Source organism: Tinamus guttatus, unplaced genomic scaffold, assembly GCF_059628265.1.
Source record: "Tinamus guttatus ecotype Peru unplaced genomic scaffold, ASM5962826v1 Tinamus_guttatus_pri_ptg001753l, whole genome shotgun sequence".
Lineage (NCBI taxonomy): Eukaryota > Metazoa > Chordata > Aves > Tinamiformes > Tinamidae > Tinamus > Tinamus guttatus.
Genome location: NW_028290287.1, coordinates 19,801 through 41,301, shown reverse-complemented (window position 1 = coordinate 41,301; position 21,501 = coordinate 19,801). Strand labels below are relative to the sequence as shown.

General features: G+C 64.8%; 1 protein-coding gene across 1 annotated transcript; it reads left to right on the top strand.

Annotated features, from left to right (window-relative positions):
- Positions 1-154: 154 nt before the first annotated feature.
- Positions 155-18,970, top strand: HIF3A (hypoxia inducible factor 3 subunit alpha; the record flags this gene model as incomplete). Its single annotated transcript, XM_088539492.1, has 12 exons — positions 155-344; positions 3,404-3,556; positions 4,027-4,137; positions 9,890-10,053; positions 11,523-11,629; positions 12,768-12,915; positions 13,379-13,500; positions 15,119-15,291; positions 16,381-16,455; positions 17,021-17,095; positions 18,464-18,512; positions 18,888-18,970. Coding segments are annotated over 12 exons (1,450 nt in total), but the record flags the coding sequence as incomplete, so codon positions are not given.
- Between the last annotated feature and the right edge of the window lie 2,531 nt (positions 18,971-21,501).

Below are 21,501 nucleotides of genomic sequence, written 5' to 3'. Positions count from 1 at the left end.
ACTCAATGTCACCCATAGGACCTCATTGTCCCCAGGAGCGTCCCCGAGGCGCGGCGCGAGCTCCGTGTCCCCCATAGGATCCCAGTGTCACCCATAGGATCCCAGTGTCACCCTTAGGATCCCAGTGTCACCCATAGGAGCTCGTTGTCCCCAGGAGCGTCCCCGAGGCGCGGCGCGAGCGCTCCCGGGACGCCGCCCGCAGCCGCCGCAGCCGCGAGGCGGCCGCCTTCGCGCAGCTGGCCCGGGCGCTGCCGCTGGCGCGCGGCGCCCACCTCGACAAGGCCACCGTCATGCGCCTCACGCTGAGCTACCTGCGCCTGCGCCGCCTGCTGCCCCCCGGTGAGCGCCCGGGGACCCGTGGGGACCTTCGGTGGCTGTGGGGAGCCCAACGGACCCTTGGGAACCCACCATGACCATGAGGAGCCCACGGCCCCTTGGGGACCCACCATGGCCATGGGGAGCCCAATGGCCCCTTAGGGTCCTTCATTGGCCATGGGGAGCCCAAGAGGCCCTTGGGAACCCACCATGGCTATGGGGAGCCCCATGGCCCCTTGGGGACCTTCGGTGGCCGTGGGGAGCCCAACGGACCCTTGGGGACCTTCGATGACCATGGGGAGCCCAACGGCGCCTTGGGAACCCACCATGACCATGGGGAGCCCCACGGCCCCTTGGGGACCTTCGGTGGCCGTGGGGAGCCCAACGGACCCTTGGGGACCCACCATGGCTATGGGGAGCCCCATGGCCCCTTAGGGACCTTCGGTGGCCGTGGGGAGCCCAATGGCTCCTTGGGGATCTTCGATGGCCATGGGGAGCCCAACGGCTTCTTGGGGACCTTTGATGGCTATGGGGAGCCCCACTGCCCCTTGGGGACCCACCATGACCATGGGGAGCCCTATGGCCCCTTGGGGACCTTCGATTGCCATGGGGAGCCCAACGACCCCTTGGGGACCCACCATGACTATGGGGAGCCCCATGGCTCCTTGGGAACCCACCAGGACTATGGGGAGCCCCATGGCCCCTTGGGGACCTTCGGTGGCCATGGGGAGCCCCACGGCTCCTTGGGGACCCACCAGGACTATGGGGAGCCCCATCGCCCCTTGGGGACCCTCAATGGCAATGGGGAGCCCAATGGCTCCTTGGGGATCTTTGATGACCATGGGGAGCCCAACAGCCCCTTGGGAACCCACCATGACCATGAGGAGCCCAAGAGCCCCTTGGGGACCCACCATGACCACGGGGAGCCCCACAGCCCTTTGGGGACCTTCAATGGCTGTGGGGAGCCCAACGGCTCCTTGGGGACCCACCATGACCATGGGGAGCCCACGGACCCTTGGGGACCTTTGATTGCCATGAGGAGCCCAACAGCCCCTTGGGGACCCACCATGACCATGAGGAGCCCACGGCCCCTTGGGGACCCACCATGGCCATGGGGAGCCCAACAGCCCCTTGGGAACCCACCATGACTATGGGTAGCCCCACAGTCCCTTAGGGACCTTCAATGGCCGTGGGGAGCCCAATGACCCTTTGGGAACCCACCAGGACCACGGGGCGCCCAATGGCCTCTTGGGGACCTTTGATGGCCATGGGGAGCCAAACAGTCTCTTGGGGACCCAACACTGCCCTATGGGACCCAATGGCCTTTGAGGGAACCACCATGATCATGAGGAACCCAATGGCCCCTTGGGGACCCTCCATGACCCCGACATCCCCTTAGGGAGTCACCCTGACCATGGGGAGCCCAACATGCTCTTGGGAATCCAACCGTGCGCCTAGGAACCCAACATCCTCTTGGGGAGTCACCATGACCATGGGAAGCCCCCCGGCCTCTTGGGGACCCTCCATAGCCACGCAGAGCCCAATATGCCTTTGGGGACCCAACCATGCACCTTGGAACCCAACGTCCCCTTGGGGACCCCAAACCACCATGGGGAACCCAATGTCCTCTTGGGGACCCAACATTGGCCCATGGAACCCTACGGCCTCTTGGGAACCCAACACTGCCCCTGGAAACCCAATGTCCCCTTGGGGACCCACCATGACCATGGGGAGCCCATGGGACCCACCATGAGGAGCTTGGGGACCCAACAGATTCTTGGGAACCCAACCGTGCGCCTGGGAACCCAACATCCCATTGAGGAGTCACCATGACCATGGGGAACCCAATGTCCTCTTAGGGACCCAACATCCTTTTGGGGACCCACCATGACCATGGGGATCCCAATGGCCCCTTGGGGATCCTCCATGACCATGGGGAGCCCAATGGCCTCTTGAGGACCCACCATGATCATAGGAACCCAATGTCTTCTGGGGGACCTACCATGACCATGGGGAACTCAACGTGCTCTTGGGGAGTCACCACCACCATGGGGAACCTAATGGCCTCTTGGGGACTGAACACCCTCTTGGGGAGCCACCATGACCACGGGAACCGAACGACCTCTTGGGGAGCCACCATGACCATGGGGAACTCAACAGTCCCTTAGGGACCCAATGTCCCCTTGGGGATCCAACATCACCATGGGGAACGCAGCATGCTCTTGGGGACCCAGCGTCCCCTAGGGGATCCACCACAACCGTGGGAAGCCCAACATGCTATTGGGGACCCAACCATGTGCCTAGGAACCCAATGGCCTCTTGGGGAGTCACCGTGACCATGGGGACCTCAACGTCCTCTTAGGGACCCACCATGACCATCCAACATCCCCTTGGGGATCCACCACACCCATGGGGAACGCAATGTGCTCTTGGGGAGCCCCCATGACCATGGGGACCCCGATGTCCCTTTGGGGACCCGCCATGACCATGGGGAGTCCAATGACCTCTTGGGGACCCAACGGTGGCCCAGGGAACCCAACGTGCTCTTGCGGAGCCGCCATGATCATGGGGAGGTCAATGTCCTCTTGGGGTCCCAACTGTGCCCCATGGAACCCAACATCCCCTTGGGGTCCCACTAGGACTATGAGGAGTCCCACGGCCCCTTGGGGACCTTTGATGGCCATGGGGAGCCCAACAGCCCCTTGGGGACCCACCATGACCATGGGGAGCCCCACGGCCCTTTGGGGACCTTCGATGGCCGTGGGGAGCCCAACGGCTCCTTGGGGACCCACCATGACCATGGGGAGCCCCATGGCCCCTTGGGGACCTTCGATGACCATGGGGAGCCCCGCGGCCCTTGGGGACCCACCATGGCCATGGGGAGCCCCACGGCCCCTTAGGGAACTTCGATGGCCGTGGGGAGCTCAATGACTCCTTGGGAACCCACCATGACCATGGGGAGCCCCGGGAGGTCAATGTCCTCTTGGGGTCCCAACTGTGCCCCATGGAACCCAACGTCCCCTTGGGGTCCCACCCCACTATGGGGACCCCCCAGCACCCTGGGGACCTCGAGGACCTCCCACCACCCTGGGGCCCCTTGGGGACAGGCGCGGCGGAGGCGGCCGAGCCTGTGGACGGCTGCTACCTGCCGGCGCTGGGCGGCTTCGTGATGGTGCTCAGTGACGCTGGGGACATCATCTACCTGTCCGAGAACGTGCACCGCCTGCTGGGGCTCAGCCAGGTGTGCCGGGTGGCCTTGGTGGCCTTGCGGTGGCCTTGGTGACCTTGGGGTGGCCTTGGTGTTCTTGGTGGCCTTGGTGACCTTGGGGCGGCCTTGGTGGCCTTGGTGTTCTTGGGGTGTGATTGGGGTGCGCTTGGTGTGTGTTTGGTGTGTCCTTTCTGTGTCCTTGGGGTGGCCTTGGTGGCTTTGGGGTGGCCTTGGTGTCCCTGGGGTGTCCTTGGTGTCCTTAGGATGCACTTGGTGGCCTTGGTGGCTTTGGTGGCCTTGGGGTGGCCTTGGGGTGGCTTTGGTGTCCTTGGAGTGTCCTTGGAGCGTCCATGTGACCTTGGTGTCCCTGGGGTGTCCTTAGGGTGTCCTCGGCGTGCGCTGGCACGGCGTGTCCTCGTTGCGTGGGTGCCCTGCGTGTCACACGCGTGTCCCATGTGTCCCCACATGTCCCCCCGTGTCCCCCCATGTCCCCGTGTCCCCAGCTGGAGCTCATGGGTCAAAGCGCCTTCGACTTCGTCCACCCCTGTGACCATGAGGAGCTGCAGGAGCTGCTGAGCCCCCGGCACGGTGAGCGCGTCCCCGAGTGTCCCCAAGTGTCCCCCCCGCATCCCCGGGTGTCCCAAACTGTCCCCATGTGTCCCCCCAGGTCCCCTCGTGTCCCCTCGTGTCCCCACGTGTCCCACATGTCCCTGTGCATCCCCCCGTGTCTCCGGTGTTCTCCTATGTCCCTCTGTGTCCCCCACATGTCCTTGCATGTCCTCCCATGTCCCACATGTCCCCAATGTCCCTGCATGTCCCCACATGTCCCACATGCCCCTGGTGTCCTTACGCATCCCCACGTGTCCCCACAAGTCCCCAATATCCCCATTGTCCCCAGTGTCCTCAGTGTCCCCCATATCCCCAATGTCCCCATGTCCCCATTATCCCCACACACCCCCATGTCCCCAATGTCCCCAATGTCCCCTCATGCCCCATGTCCCCAATGTCCCCAATGTCCCCATATCCCCCAATGTTTCCATGTCCACCATATCCCCACATGGTCCCATGTCCCCATATCCCCCAATATCCTCCTGTCCCCAATGTCCCCCCATGTCCCCCATGTGCCCCATGTCCCTGTGTCCCCAATGTCCCCATTATCCCCCCATGTCCCTGTGTCCCCAATGTCAACATTATTTCCCCATGTCCCCCGTGTCCACAGTGTCACCAATGTCCCCATTATCCCCCCATGCCTCCCAATGTCCCCCCATGTCCCCAATGTCCCCCCGTGTCCCCCATGCCCCCCATGTCCCCATTCTCCCCATGTCCCCCCATGTCCCCAATATCACCAATGTCCCCATTATCCCCCCGTGTCTCCCCATGTCCCCAATGTCCCCATTATCCCCTTGTGTCCCCAATGTCCCCATTATCCCCCCGTGTCTCCCCATGTCCCCAATGTCCCCATTATCCCCCATGTCCCCGTATCTCCCTGTGTCCCCAGTGTCCCCAATGTCCTCATTATCCCCTCATGTCTCCCCATGTTCCCATGTCCCCCTGCGCCCCTCTGTCCCCAATGTCCCCATTATCCCCCCGTGTCCCCGTGTTCCCCTCATGTCCCCAATGTCCCCATTATCCCCCCGTGTCTCCCCATGTCCCCGTGTCCCCAATGTCCTCATTATCCCCTCATGTCTCCCCATGTCCCCATGTCCCCATGTCCCCCTGCGCCCCCCGTGTCCCCAATGTCCCCATTATCCCCCCGTGTCCCCGTGTTCCCCTCATGTCCCCAATGTCCCCATTATCCCCCCGTGTCTCCCCATGTCCCTGTGTCCCCAATGTCCTCATTATCCCCTCATGTCTCCCCATGTCCCCATGTCCTCCTGCGCCCCCGTGTCCCCAATGTCCCCATTATCCCCCCATGTCCCCGTGTCTCCCCGCGCCCCCCGTGTCCCCAATGTCCCCATTATCCCCCCGTGTCCCCGTGTCCCCCTCATGTCCCCAATGTCCCCATTATCCCCCCGTGTCTCCCCATGTCCCCGTGTCCCCAATGTCCCCATTATCCCCCATGTCCCCATTATCCCCTGTGTCCCCGTGTCCCCAATGTCCCCATTATCCCCCATTATCCCCCAGTGTCCCCAATGTCCCCATTATCCCCCATGTCCCTGTGTCTCCCCGCGCCCCCGTGTCCCCAATGTCCCCATTATCCCCCCGTGTCCCCGTGTCCCCCTCATGTCCCCAATGTCCCCATTATCCCCCTGTGTCTCCCCATGTCCCAGTGTCCCCAATGTCCCCATTATCCCCCCATGCCCCCCATGTCCCCAATATCACCAATGGCCCCATTATCCCCCCGTGTCTCCCCATTGTCCCCGTGTCCCCAATGTCCCCATTATCCTCCCGTGTCCCCGTGTCCCCCCGTGTCCCCGGTGTCCCCAATGTCCCCATTATCCCCTATGTCCCCATTATCCCCCCGTGTCCCCAATGTCCCCATTATCCTCCCGTGTCCCCGTGTCCCCCCATGTCCCCAGTGTCCCCAATGTCCCCATTATCCCCTATGTCCCCATTATACCCCCGTGTCCCCGTGTCCCCCATGTCCCCATTACCCCCAGTGTCCCCAATGTCCCCATTATCCCCCGGTGTCCCCAGTGTCCCCAATGTCCCCATTACCCCCCATGTCCCCATTATACCCCGGTGTCCCCAGTGTCCCCCATGTCCCCGTGTCCCCAATGTCCCCGTTATCCCCCATGTCCCCATTATCCCCCGGTGTCCCCAGTGTCCCCCATGTCCCTGTGTCCCCAATGTCCCCGTTATCCCCCGGTGTCCCCAGTGTCCCCAATGTCCCCGTGTCCCCGCAGGCGCTGGCCGCCGCCGCGGCGCCGGGGGCTGCTCCCTGCGCATGAGGAGCGCCCTGAGCCCCCGCGGGCGCAGCCTGGGGCTGCGGGCGCCCGCCTGGAAGGTGGGGGGCCCTGGGGGACCCTGGGGGGGATTTGGGGGGTTTGGGGGTCCCTGGGGGAGGATTTGGGGGGTTTTGAGGGTTCTGGGGGGATTTGGGGGTTCTGGGTGGTCATTGGGGTCCCTGGGGGTCCCTAGGGGGGGATTTGGAGGGTCCTGGGGGGATTTGGGGGCTCCTGGGGGGGATTTGAGGGGTCCTGCATGGTCCTGGGGGGATTTGGAGGGTCCTGGGGGTCCCTGGGGGGGATTTGGGGGTTCCTGGGGGGATTTGGGGATCCTGGGGGTCATTGGGGTCCCTGGGGGGGGTTGGGGGATTTGGGGGGTCCTGGAGGTTTCTGGGGGGGATTTGGGGGGTCCTGCATGGTCCTGGGGGGATTTGGAGGGTCCTGGGGGTCCCTGGGGGGGATTTGGGGGTTCCTGGGGGTATTTGGGGGTCCTGGGGGTCATTGGGGGTCCCTGGGGGTCCCTGGGGGGGATTTGGAGGATCCTGGGGGGATTTGGGGGCTCCTGGGGGGTCATTGGGGTCCCTGGGGGTCCCTGGGGGGGGGTTGGGGGATTTTGGGGGTCCTGGAGGTTTGGGGGGGGAGTTGGGGGGGTCCTGGGTGGATTTGGAGGGTCCTGGGGGTCCCTGGGGGGGGGTTGGGGGTTCCTGGGGGGATTTGGGGACTCGTGGGGGGGTCATTGGGGTCCCTGGGGGTCCCTGGGGAGGATTTGGGGGTTTTTGAGAGTTCTGGGGGGATTTGGGGATCCTGGGGGTCATTGGGGTCCCTGGGGGTCCCTAGGGGGTATTTGGAGGGTCCTGGGGGGATTTGGGGGCTCCTGGGGGGTCATTGGGGTCCCTGGGGGTTCCTGGGGGGGATTTAGGGGGTTTGGGGGTCCCTGGGGAGGATTTGGGGGGGTTTGAGGGTTCTGGGGGGATTTGGGGGTCCTGGGGGGCATTGGGGTCCCTGGGGGTCCCTGGGGGGGATTTGGAGGATCCTGGGGGAAATTGGGGGCTTCTGGGGGGTCCCTGAGGGGGGGGCGGATTTGGGGGGTCCTGGTGGTCCCTGGGGGGGATTTGGGGGGCGTTGGGGGGTCCTGGGTGGATTTGGGGGGTCCCTGGGGGGATTTGGGGATTCCTGGGGGAATTTGGGGACTCGTGGGGGGGTCATTGGGGTCCCTGGGGGTCCCTGGGGAGGATTTGGGGGGTTTTGAGGGTACTGGGGGGATTTGGGGGTCCTGGGGGTCATTGGGGTCCCTGGGGGTCCCTGGGGGGGATTTGGAGGATCCTGGGGGGATTTGGGGGCTCCCGGGGGGTCATTGGGGTCCCTGGGGATCCCTGGGGGGCGTTGGGGGATTTGGGGGGTCCTGGAGGTTTCTGGGGGGGATTTGGGGCGTCCTGGGTGGTCCTGGGTGGATTTGGAGGGTCCTGGGGGTCCCTGGGGGGGATTTGGGGATTCCTGGGGGGATTTGGGGACTCGTGGGGGGGGTCATTGGGGTCCCTGGGGGTCCCTGGGGAGGATTTGGGGGGTTTTGAGGGTTCTGGGGGGATTTGGGGGTCCTGGGGGTCATTGGGGTCCCTGGGGGTCCCTGGGGGGGATTTGGAGGATCCTGGGGGGATTTGGGGGCTCCTGGGGGGTCATTGGGGTCCCTGGGGGTCCCTGGGGGGGAGTTGGGGGATTTTGGGGGTCCTGGAGGTTCCTGGGGGGGATTTGAGGGGTCCTGCATGGTCCTGGGGGGATTTGGAGGGTCCTGGGGGTCCCTGGGGGGGATTTGGGGGTTCCTGGGGGGATTTGGGGATCCTGGGGGTCATTGGGGTCCCTGGGGGTCCCTGGGGGGGATTTGGAGGATCCTGGGGGTATTTGGGGGCTCCTGGGGGTCCCTGGGGGGGGTTGGCGGATTTTGGGGGTCCTGGGGGGTCCCTGGGGGGGTCCTGGGGGGATTTGGAGGGTCCTGGGGGTCCCTGGGGAGGTTTTGGGGGGTTTTGAGGGTTCTGGGGGGATTTGGGGGTCCTGGGGGTCATTGGGGTCCCTGGGGGTCCCTGGGGGGGGGTTGGAGGTTGGGGGATTTGGGGGGTCCTGGGGGTCCCTGGGGGGGATTTGGGGGGGTTGGGGGGTCCTGGGTGGATTTGGAGGGTCCTAGGGGTCGCTGGAGGGGATTTGGGGGTTCCTGGGGGGATTTGGGGACTTCTGGGAGGTCATTGGGGTCCCTGGGGGTCCCTGGGGGGATTTGGAGGATCCTGGGGGGATTTGGTGGCTCCTGGGGGTCCCTGGGGGGGTGGTTGGCCGATTTTGGGGGTCCTGGGGGGTCCCTGGTGGGGATTTGGGGGTGTTTGGGAGTCCTGGGGGGTCATTGGGGGTCCCTGGGGGGGGATTTGGAGGGTCCTAGGGGTCCCTGGGGGTGATTTGGGGGCTCCTGGGGGTTCACTGGGGTCCCTGGGGGTCCCTGAGGGGGATTTGGGGGGTTCCAGGGGTCCCTGGGGGGATTTGGGGGCTCCTGGGGGTTCATTGGGATCCCTGGGGGTCCCTGGGGAGGATTTGGGGGTCCTGGGGGGGGTCTGGGGGGGATTTGGGCATGTTTGGGAGTCTTGGGGGGTCATAGGGGTCTCTGAGAGGTCGTGAGGGTCCCTGGGGGGGTTTGGTGGGATTTCGGGGGTCCTAGGGGGATTTGGGGACTCCTGGGTGTCATTGAGGTCCCTGGGGGGGATTTGGGCGTTCCTGGGGGAATTTTGGGGGAATTTGGGGGTGTTTGGGAGTCCCTGGGGGTCATAGGGGTCTCTTAGGGATTTGGGGGTCCCTGGGGAGGGATTTGGAGGGTCCTGGGGGTCCCTGTGGGAGATTTGGGGGGGTCCCGGGGAGGGGTTGCATGGGATTTGGGGGCATTTGGGAGTCCTGGGGAGGTCATAGGGGTCTCTGAGGGATCCTGGGGGTCCCTGGGGGGACTTGGGGGGATTTGGGAGATTTGGGGTGCTCCTGGGGGGATTTGTGGGCTCCTGGGGGGTCATTGGGGTCCCTAGGGGTCCATGCAGGGGATTTGGGGGGTGTTTGGGGGGTCATTGGGGTCCTGGAGGGGTCCCTGGGGATTCTGGGAGGGGATTTGGGTTGGATTTGGGGCATTTAGGGGGTCATTGGGGTCCCTGGGGGTCCTGGGAGGGAATTTGGGGCATTTAGGGGGTCATTGGGATCCTGGGTGGGATTTGGGAGGGTTTTGGGGGTCCTCAGGGGGATTTCAGGGCTCCTGGGGGGTTGGGGTCCCTGAGGGATCCTGGGGGTGTTCCCGGGGGGAACTTGGAGGGGATTTTGGGGGTGCTTGGGGAGGTCGGGGGGTGTTGGGGGGTCTCCATGGGGACTTCTCTGGGGGGGACTCCATGGAGGGGGGTCTCCGTGGGGGGGTCTCTGTGTGTCGCTATGGGTCTCGCTATGGGTCTCACTGTGGGTCCCGCAGGTGGTGCAGTGTGTGGGGCGCTGGGGGGGCCGCCCCCCGCCCCGCGCCCTGGTGCTGCTCTGCGAGGCCATCGCCCACCCGGGGGCCATCGAGGCGCCGCTGGCGCCCGGCGCCGTCCTCAGCCGCCACTCGCTGGACATGCGGTTCACCTACTGCGACGAGAGGTGACAATGGGGACACTGGGGACATTGGGGACAATGGGGACATTGGGGACAATGGGGACACCCCCACAGACAGGGACACCCCCAGCTGGACATGCGGTTCACCTACTGCGACGAGAGGTGACAATGGGGACACTGGGGACAACCTGGAGACACCCCCAGCTGGACATGGGGGACATGGGGGACACCCCCATAGACAGGGACACCCCCAGCTGGACATGCGGTTCACCTACTGCGACGAGAGGTGACGTTGGGGACAATGGGGACAATGGGGACAACCTGGGGACATTGGGGACATGGGGGACATTGGGGACACCCCCATAGACAGGGACACTCCCAGCTGGACATGCGGTTCACCTACTGCGACGAGAGGTGACGTTGGGGACAATGGGGACAATGGGGACAATGGGGACATTGGGGACAATGGGGACATGGGGGACATTGGGGACACCCCCATAGACAGGGACACTCCCAGCTGGACATGCGGTTCACCTACTGCGATGAGAGGTGACAATGGGGACACTGGGGACATTGGGGACAACCTGGGGACACCCTGGGGACATGGGGGACATTGGGGACACCCCCATAGACAGGGACACCCCCAGCTGGACATGCGGTTCACCTACTGCGACGAGAGGTGACGTTGGGGACACTGGGGACATTGGGGACAACCTGGGGACATTGGGGACATGGGGGACATTGGGGACATTGGGGACAATGGGAACACCCCCATAGACAGGGACACCCCCAGCTGGACATGCGGTTCACCTACTGCGACGAGAGGTGACGTTGGGGACATTGGGGACATCCTGGGGACAATGGGGACAACCTGGGGACATTGGGGACATTGGGGACATGGGGGACATTGGGGACACCCCCATAGACAGGGACACCCCCAGCTGGACATGCGGTTCACCTACTGCGACGAGAGGTGACGTTGGGGACATTGGGGACAATGGGGACATTGGGGACATGGGGGACATTGGGGACACCCCCATAGACAGGGACACCCCCATAGACAGGGACACCCCCAGCTGGACATGCGGTTCATCTACTGCAACTAGAGGTGACATTGGGGACATTGGGGACATGGGGGACATTGGGGACACTGAGGACACTGGGGACATGGGGACAGCCCCATAGACAGGGACAGCCCCTGAAATCCCTCAACTCAACTCGCGCTGTAGGGTGGTTGTTGACGCTGTAGCACCCATGCGCGCTGTTGTCACCCACAGGATGGAGGCAGTGTCGGGCTGTACCGGCGGGGGGGGACTGTTGTTGATGCTGTAGCACCCCTGGGTGTTGTTGTCACCCGCAGGATGGAGGCGGTTTGGGGCTGTACCGGGGGGCTGTTGTTGACGCTGTAGCACCCCTGAGTGTTGTTGTCACCTGCAGGATGGAGGCGGTTTTGGGCTGTACCGGGGGGCTGTTGTTGATGCTGTAGCACCCCTGGGTGTTGTTGTCACCCGCAGGATGGAGGCGGTGTCCGGCTTCGCGCCCCACGAGCTCCTCGGCTGTTCCCTCTACGAGCTTGTCCACGCGCTTGACTCGGGCGCCCTGAGCCGCAGCGTCACCGCGCGTGAGCAACAGCCACACTGGAGTGCTACACCCCAACTACACCCCCCTACACCCGAACTGAACCCCCCCTGAACCCCCATGTACCCCTTAGATCCCCCTGTAAACCAAAGAATCCCCTGAGTTACAGCATCACTGCGCGTGAGCAACAGCCGCACCGTGGCGCTACACCCCAACTACACCCCCCTACACCTGAACTGAACCCCCCCGAGCCCCCATGTACCCTTTAGATCCCCCTGTAAACCAAAGAATCCCCTGAGTCACAGCATCACCGCGCGTGAGCAACAGCCGCACCGGGGCGCTACACCCCAACTACACCCCCCTACACCCAAACTGAACCCCCATGTACCCCTTAGACCCCCCTGTAAACCAATGAATCCTGAGTCACAGCATCACCACGTGTGAGGAACAGCCACGCTGGGGTGCTACACCCCAACTGCACCCCCCTACACCCGAACTCAACCCCCCTGAACCCCCATGTACCCCTTAGACCCCCCTGTAAACCAACGAATCCCGAGTCACAGCATCACCACGTGTGAGCAACAGCCACACTGGGGTGCTACACCCCAACTACACCCCCCTACACCCGAACTGAACCCCCATGTACCCCTTAGACCCCCCTGTAAACCAACGAATCCCGAGTCACAGCATCACCACGTGTGAGCAACAGCCACACTGGGGTGCTACACCCCAACTGCACCCCCCTACACCCGAACTGAACCCCCCTGAACCTACATGTACTCCCTAGAGCCCCCTGTACACCAATGAACCCCCTGAGCCACAGCGTCACCATGCACGAGCAACAGCCGCACGGGGGTGCTACACCCCAACTACACCCCTACAGCCCCTGACACCCCCCTGTTCCCCGTGGGGACCCCCTGGGCCCCTCTCTCCCCCTCATGCCCATTCCCGTTGTCCCCATGTCCCTGTGTCCCCATGTCCCACTGTCCCCACATCCCTGTGTCCCCACGTCTCATTGTCCCCATGTCCCTGTGTCCCCACGTCCCATTGTCCCCATGTCTCATTGTCCCAATGTCCCATTGTCCCCACGTCCCATTGTTCCCACTGCTCCCTGTCCCCATTTTCCTGCCCAACGTGACCCCCCTGTCCCTGTGTCCCACCCTGTCCCCGTGTCCCCGCAGTGCTGGTGAAGGGACAGGCGGTGACAAGCCAGTACCGCCTGTTGGCCAAGCGCGGGGGGTACGTGTGGGCGCAGACCCAGGCCACCGTCGTCGCCAACAGCCGCAGCGCTCGCCCCGAGGCCATCGTCTGCCTGCACTTCCTGCTCAGGTGACGGGGTGACAGGCGGACAGGGTGACAGGTGGACGGGGGACATGGGGATGTGGGGACATAGGAACATGAGTGACACTGGGTGACACCAGGTGACACTGGGTGACACATGGGGTGCGGTTGATAGGTGGAACTCCCTGGCACGGTGTTGGTGTCTGGGGGTTTTCCAGGGAGGGTGTCTGGGTGACACCGGGTGACACTGGGTGACACCAGGTGTTGTTGACAGGTTGTCCCCAGCAGGGTAGAGCTCCCTGGCACGGTGTTGATGTCTGAGGGGTTTCCAGGGAGGATGTCTGGGTGACAACGGGTGACAATGGGTGACAGCGGGTGACAGCAGGTGACACTGGCTGTTGTTCCCAGCAGGGTAGAGCTCCCTGGCACGGTGTTGGTGTCCGAGGGGTTTCCAGGGAGGGTGTTTGGGTGACACCGGGTGACACCGGCTGACACTGGCTGTTGTTCCCAGCGGGGTGGAGCTCCCCGGCGTGGTGCTCTCCCTGGAACAGACGGAGCGACGGGGACAAGGACGGCGCCCACCCCCCCTCGCCCCGCCGGAGCCCCCAGACACCCTCCTGGACCTGCGTCTCGGTGCGGGTGACACCGGGGACACTGGGGACGGGGGGTTCCTGGTGGCTTTGGGGGTGTTTTGGGGGGGAATCTGGAGGATTTGGGGGGCATTTGGGGGTTTTGGGGGTGTTCCGGGGATTGGTGGGAGGTTTGGGGCGTTACCGCTGGGTTTGGGGGTTGTTTTGGGGGTGTTGGGGTTTTCCAGGGTGGTTTTGGGGGCATTTGGGGGTGTTTGGGGTATTTGGGGGGTGTTTTGGGAGGAAGTTTAGGGGGTTCTGGGGAGGCTTGGGTCATTTGGGGGTGTTTTGGGTGGTTTCAGGGGTGTTTTAAAGGTGTTGGGGGAGTTCACGTGGGTTTTGGGAGTGTTTGGGGTGTTTTGAGGTGTTTGGGGGGAGGTTTGGGGCTTTTGGGGGGTTCTGGGGGTGTTTGGATCATTTTTGGGGATATTTGGGGAGGTTCTTGGGGATGTTTGGGGGTGTTTCTGGGGGTGTCTGGAGGGGCTCCTGGGGTATTTTGGGAGGTTCTGGGGGTGTTTGGGGGGTTTGGGGTGTTTTGAAGGGATCTGGGGACATTTTGGGGGGTGTTTTGGCATTTTCTGAGGGTGTTTGGTGACATTTTTGGGGCGGTTGGGCAGTTCTGGAGTTGTTTCAGGGTGTTTTAGGTGGATCCGGAGCATTTTGTGGGATTCTGGGGGTGTTTGGGGCTGTTTCAGGGTGTTTGGGGGTCTCCAGGGATCTTTCGGGATTGCATTGGGAATTTTCAGGGGTACTTTGGGGTGTTTAGGGGTATTTTAGAGGGTCCTAAAGCTGTTTATGGCCATTTCAGGGGTTCTGGGGCTGTTCTGTGGTTTCTGCGCTGTTTGGAGGTTTCAGGGGGTGTTTGGGGGGGGGTCTGGGTGTGTCTTGGATGTTCCCATGTCCATTTTGGGTGTTTCTGGGGGTGTTTGGGTCCATTTGGGGTGTTTCTGGGTGCGTTTTGGGGTGTTTTAGGTGTTCCTGGAAGTATGTGGGCCGGTTTGGGGGCATTTCAGGGTTTTGTGGGGGTATCTGGGCCCTTTCTGGGGATATCTGGGCCCATTTTGGGGCATTTGGAGGCTTTCTTGGCCCGTTTGGGGCATTGTGGGGGTTTCTGGGGGTATTTGGGACATTTCTGGGGGTATGTGGGTCTGTTTGGGGGCATTTGGGGGTATGTGGGCCAGTTGGGGGCCATTTTGGCTGCATTTTGGGGCATTTTAGGGGTTCCTGGGGGTTTCTGGGTCCATTTCAGGGTTTTGGGGGAGTTTCTGGGACTGTTTGGGGGCACTTGGGTGTTTTCTGGGGGTATGTGGGCCGTTTTGCGGGGTATGTTGGCCTGTTTGGGGGCATTCAGGGGGTTTCTGGGCCCATTTCAGCGTGTTCGGGGTGTTCCTGGGCCCGTTTCGGGGCATTCGGGGGGATTTCTGGGCCCGTTTTGGGGCATTTGGGGGGATTTCTGGCCCCGTTCTGGGGCGTTCGGGGGGTTTCTGGGCCCGTTTGGGGGGGTTTCGGGGCCCGTTTCGGGGGGTTTGGGGGGGTTTCGGGGCGTTTCGGGGGTTCCCTGGGGTGGTTCGCGGGGTCCCCGGGCCGCTCCGCGGCGGCGCTGACGCCGGCGGCGGGCGCAGAGCTGCGGGCCCCGCGGCTGCTGGCGTTCGTGCGGCCGGCGCACGTCCCCGAGGCCGCGCTGCAGCGGGACCCCCGGCGCTTCTGCACCCCCGAGCTCGCCCGCCTGCTGGCGCCCATCTTCGAGCCGGCCCCGGCCGCCCCGCCGCGGCGCCGGCCCCGCAGCCCCTCCCCGGTGAGACCCACCGACGGGCCCGGGGGGGTCCCGGGGGTCTTCGGGGGTCCCTGGAGGACCTGGGGGGGGGTCTCTGGGAGGTCTTTGGGGGTCTCTGGGGGACTTTGGGGGTCCCTGGAGGACCTGGGGGGGGGGTCTCTGGGAAGTCTTTGGGGGTCCCTGGAGGACTTTGGGGGTCCCTGGAGGACCTGGGGGGGGGGTCTCTGGGAGGTCTTTGGGGGTCTCTGGAGGACTTTGGGGGTCCCTGGAGGACCTGGGGGGGGGGTCTCTGGGAAGTCTTTGGGGGTCCCTGGAGGACCTGGGGGGGGGTCCCGGGGGACCTAGGGGGGCCCTGGAGGACTTTGGGGGGCCCTGGAGGACCTGGGGGGGGGTCCCGGGGGACCTAGGGGGGCCCTGGAGGACTTTGGGGGTTCCTGGAGGACAATGGGGGTCCTTGGAGGAAGTGGAGGTGGTCTCTGGGAGGACCTAGGGGGGCCCTGGAGGACTTTGGGGGTCCCTGGAGGACCTGGGGGGGTCCCTGGAGGACTTTGGGGGTTCCTGGAGGACAATGGGGGTCCCTGGAGGAAGTGGGGGTGGTCTCTGGGAGGTCTTTGGGGGTCCCTGGAGGACCTGGGGTGGGTCTCTGGGAGGTCTTTGGGGGTCCCTGGAGGACCTGGGGGGTTCCTGGAGGACTTTGTTGGTTCCTGGAAGACAATGGGGGTCCCTGGAGATCTTGGGGGGAGCCCTGGGGGTCTTTGGAGGTCTCTGGAGGACCAAGAGGGTCCTTTGAGAACTCTGGAGTGTCTCTGGAGGACCCTGGAGGACTTTGTGGGTTCCTGGGAAGTCTTTGGGGGTCCCTGGAGAACCCTGGGGGTCCCTGGAGGACTTTGTGGGTCCCTGGAGGACTTGGGGGATCCTTGGAGGACTTGGGGGTCCTTGTGGGTCCCTGGAGGACTTGGGGGATCCCTGGAGGACCCTGGGGGTCCCTGGAGGACTGGGGGGGTCCCTAGAGGAACTTTGGGGTCCCCAGCGGGTCCATTTGGGTCTTGGGAGGACTTGGGGGTGGCAGGGGGTCCCGGGGAGGGGGTGCAGGTGACACTGTCCCCCCAGCCCCCCGGGGACGAGCTGCTCCTGGAGGTGCAGAAGCTGCTGGGGGCCAGCGCGGGGCAGGGGACAGCGCTGCAGGTACCGGGGTGGGGGGGACACCCCATGGGGGGGTCACCCCAATGTGGGGGGGGGGTCACCTCGATGCGGGGGGTTGGTGTCACCCCACGGGGGGGGGTGTCACCCCATGGAGCAGGGGGGTCATCCCGATGCAGGGGGAGGGGTTGGGAACAGGTCACCGAATGGGGCTGTCACCAGATAGGGCTGTCACCAAACGCGGGTGTCACCAGAGGGGGGTGTCACCTGATGGAGGGGAGGGTTGATGTCACCTCACGGGGAGTTGGTGTCACCCCATGGACGGGGTGTCACCCCATGGAGGTGGGGGGGGGGGTTCATTGCAGGGTGGAAGGTTGGGGAACAGGTTGCCAAATCCGGGTGTCACCCGATGGGTGGGAGGTTGGTGTCACCCCACGGGGGGGTTGATGTCACCCCGCGGCGGAGGTGTCACCCCATGGAGGCGGGGGGAGGCACAGGTCGCCAGATGGGGCTGTCCCCAGATGAGGGTGTCACCAGGTGGGGGTTGTTGTCACCCCGCGGGGGGTTGTTGTCACCCCGCGGGGGTGTCACCGTGTCCCCCCCCCCCCAGCCCTGCGCCCTGGACCTGGCCATGCTGGCCCCCTACATCCCCATGGACGGCGACTTCCAGCTGGGCGGGGCCGAGGCGCCGCGGGGGCGGGGCCGGGGGCGGGGCCGGGCCGCGGGCCCCGCCCCCGCGCGGCGCCGCCCCCCCCCGCCGCCCCCGCCCCGCCCCCGGGCCCGCAGCCTGCCCGGGCCCCGCCCCCCGCCGGCCCCGCCCCCCGCGGGAGCCCCGCCCCCGCGCCGCTGGGGCAGCGACCCCGCCCTCGCCGGGCCCCGCCCCGCCGCGGGACACGCCCCCAGGAAAAGGTGGGCGGGGCCTTCCCGCGAGGAGGCGGGGCCTGTGGTGGGGCGGGGGGTTGCAGCACGTGGGGGGCGGGGCCGAGGCGTGGGAGGGGGCGGGGCCGGGCAGGGGGCGTGTCCTGGCACCCTACATGTGTCATCTGCGTGTAATTAGCATGACATTAGCATATAATTAGTGCAGTGTTAACGCATATTAGCATGACATTCGCGTGCAATTAGCATCCATTATCATGTTATTAGCATGACATTAGCATACTATTGGTGGCCTGTTGACATTATCAGCGTGATGTTTTAGTGTGTCATTAGCATATAATTAGCATGTGGTTAGCACAGCATTAATGTGTACGCAGGAAGTCATTAGCGTGTGGTCAGCATTTCGTTGCTGGGACATTAGCATAAAATTAGCGTGTAATTAGCATGTGATTAGCATGTAATTAGCGTGTGATTGCAGGGCGCTGGAACCGGGTGGCGGTGACGATGCCGGGGGGCCCCTCAAGCGCCCGGAGCTGGAGCCGGAGCTGGGGGGGCCCCGCGGGCTGGTAGGGACGGGGGGGACGGGGGGGACATGGAGGGGACATGGGGACATGGAGGGACATGGGGGACATGGGGGGACATGGGGGACATGGGGGGACATGGGGGACGTGGGGGACATGGGGACATGGGGACATGGAGGGACATGGGGACACATGGAGGGACATGGGGACATGGGAGATGTGGGGGACATGGGGGGACACGGGGACATGGAAGGACATGGAGGGACATGGGGACATGGGGGGACATGGAGGGACATGGGGGACATGGGACATGGGGGACGTGGGGGACATGGGCACATGAGAGGACATGGAGGGAAATGGGGGACATGGGGGGGCATGGGGGATGTGGGGGACATGGGGACATGGAGGGACATGGAGGGACATGGGGACATGGGAGATGTGGGAGACATGGGGGGACACGGGGACATGGGGGAACATGGGGGGACATGGGGACATGGGAGATGTGGGGGACATGGGGGACATGGGGGACATGGAGGGACATGGGGACATGAGGGGACATGGAGGGACACGAGGGGGACATGGGGGACAACACGAGGGTTGGGGGGGGTCCCAGGTTGACGCTGTCCCCCCCGTGTCCCCCCTCTCTGTGTCCCCAGGGGCTGCTGCTCAGTGGGGCCGGGGGCCGGCGGCTGCAGGAGCCCCATGGTGAGGGGGGGGGCAAATTGGGGGGGGTCCCTTATTTGGGGGGGAGGGGCTCCAAATGGGGGGAGGGGGAGGGGTCCCTTATGCGGGGGGGGGGTGTCCTTGATGGGGGGGGGTCCCTGGTTTTGGGGGGGGTCCCTGGTTTTGGGGGGGGTCCCTGGTTTGGGGGTCCCAGCTATTGTGGGGGGGTGGCCCTGGGGGGGCGGTTTATTTGGAGCGGGGGGTGTCCCCATTATGGGGGGGTCTCTGGGGGGGGAGTTTCCGACAGGGAGGGGGTCCCCAATGGGGATCAGAACTGGGGGGCGGGGCCTGTTTATCCTGGGGGGGGTATTTTGGGAGGGGGCCGCTATTGGGGTGTCATTGATGATGTCATCACAGCCCGGGCCCCCCCTGGGGATGATGACGACGACGGGGACGTCGCTGACGGCCTCGTGGGGGGGGGCTTCGTCCTGGCGCCATGAGGGGGGGGACCCCGAGCCCCCCCCCTACGTCCCCATTGGGACCAGCCCCCCCCCCCCGCACCCCCTTTTTGTACTGCTCTGTCTCGCGCCCTCGCACAAGATGGCCGCCCCTCGCACAAAATGGCCGCCCGCATGGGGTTAGTCTCCTACAAAAGCCACCCCCTTGGTGCTAAATGGCCACCCGGGGACAAAATGGCCGCCTGGGATGAAAATGGCCGCCTTGATGCTAAGTGGCCGCCCTGCGGCAAAATGGCTGCCCTGGGTTAAATGGGTGCCCTGATTTAAAATGGCTGCCCTGGTGCTAAATGGCCACCGTGATTCAAAATGGCTGCCCTCGGGCAATATGGCCACCCTCGGGTAAAATGGCTGCCCTGGTGCTAAATGGCCTCCCCGGGACAAAATGGCTGCCCTGGTGCTAAATGGCCGCCCTGGGACAAAATGGCCGTCCTGGGACAAAATGGCCGCCCTGGTGCTACAGCCTCATGCGAGAGCCTTGTGCTAGGCCGCGCCCCCTGCCCCGTGCAAAATGGCTGCCCCCATGCAAGTGCCTGCGCCCGCCCAACATGGCGGCCCCCCTTCCCCTCCCGGAAGTGCCTGCCCTCGTGCAAGATGGCCGCCCCCGTGCGAGAGGCGGCCGCCCAGAGGCAACATGGCCGCTCTGCGGCCCCAGGGGAGGGGCCGCGTCATTCCATAGAGCGGCAGCTGCCCCGGCCCAAGATGGCTGCCCCCCGTGTGACGCGGGGCACAAGATGGCCGCCGTCGCGGAGGATGGCCTGGCCCAAGATGGCCGCCATTGGCGCAAGATGGCCGCTGGCAGAACAAGATGGCCGCCGCCATGCGCGCCGCCATCGCCACCCAAGATGGCCGCCCCCCTGCGGGCGCCGCCATGACCAAGATGGCGGAGCCGGGGCAGCTCCGCAGCCGCTGCCGCCACACGCACACGGCCCCGCCCCCCCGGCCCCGCCCACATCCGGCCCCGCCCCCCCGCCCGCTCGCTCGCGTCATTAAACTGCTCTGGCATCGCAGCCCCCGCCTGGGACGTGGGGACACGGGGGACATTGGGGACATGGGGGGACATTGGGGGACACGGGGGGGCATTGGGGACACGGGGGGACATTGGGGACATGGGGGGACATTGGGGGACATGGGGACACAGGGGGACATTGTGGACATGGGGGGACATGGGGGGACATGGGGGACATTGGGGGACATGGGGGGACATGGGGGGACATTGGGACATGGGGGGACATGGGGGGACATTGGGGGACACGGGGACATTGGGGGACATGGAGGACACGGGGGCCATTGTCGCCCCTCTCCGGTGCTCGAGGTCCTGCGCGCGGCCGCTCCGGCCCCCCTTTCGCCTCTCTATGGCGGCCATTGGCCCCGCCCCCTCGCAGTGACTCAAGGCCGCAGTCGCGGCCGCTCTGGCCCCTCTTGCTCCACTCTATGGTCGCAAGGCCGCGACAGGGCTGCTCTATCCCCTGGTCCTGCTCTATGGTGGCGGAAGCCACAGGAGGGGCCACTCTGTCCCCCACTTGGTGTCACTCTATGGCCACGAGGCCACCATCGCGGCTGCTCTGTCCCTGGTGCCGCTCTTTGGTAGCAAGGCCGCTCTATCCCTCTCTCGGCGCTGCTCTATGGCCGTGAAGCGGCTGACGGAGCCGCTCTTGCTCCTCTTGCTCCACTCTATGGTCATGAGGCGGCCAGCGGGGCTGGTCTATCCCCTGGTGCTGCTCTATGGTCCCGAGGCTGGAGGCAGGGCCGCTCTTGCTCCTCTTGCTCCACTCTATGGTCACAAGGCTGTGATGGCGACTCTCTGGCCCCTGTTGTGCCCACTCTATGGTTGGGAGGCCATGGCAAAGCCATGATGGGGCCGCTCTGGCTCCTCTTGCTCCACTCTATGGTAGCGAGGCCGCCGGCTGGGCCGCTCTGGCTCCTCTTGTGCCCTCTCTATGGTCGTGAGGCTGAGGCGGGCCTGCTCTATCCCCCCTCAGTGGGTCGCTCTATGGTCGCAAGGCCGCGGCAGGGCTACTCTGGCCCCTCTTGCGCCCACTCTATGGTTGGGAGGCCACAGCGGGGCACCTATATCCCCTGGTGCCGCTCTATGGTCACAAGGCCATGACGGTGCCGCTCTGGCTCCTCTTGCTCCACTCTATGGTCGCGAGGCCGCGGCGGGGCCGCTCTATCCCCCCTCGTGGGGTCACTCTATGGTCGTGAGGCGGAGGCAGGGCCGCTCTGGCTTCTCTTGCTCCACTCTATGGTTGCGAGGCTGTCAGCGGGACCGCTCTGGCTCTTGTTGTGCCACTCTATGGTCGCGAGGCCGCGGCGGGGCCGCTCGATCCCCCCTCTCGGGGTTGCTCTATGGTCGTGAGGCCACGACGGTGCCGCTCTGGCTCCTCTTGCTCCACTCTATGGTCGCGAAGCCGCGGCAGGGCCGCTCGATGCCCCCCTCGCGGGGCCGCTCTATGGTCGCGAGGCTGCGGCGGGGCCACTCTGGCCCTTCTTGCGTCCTCTCCATGGTCGCGAGG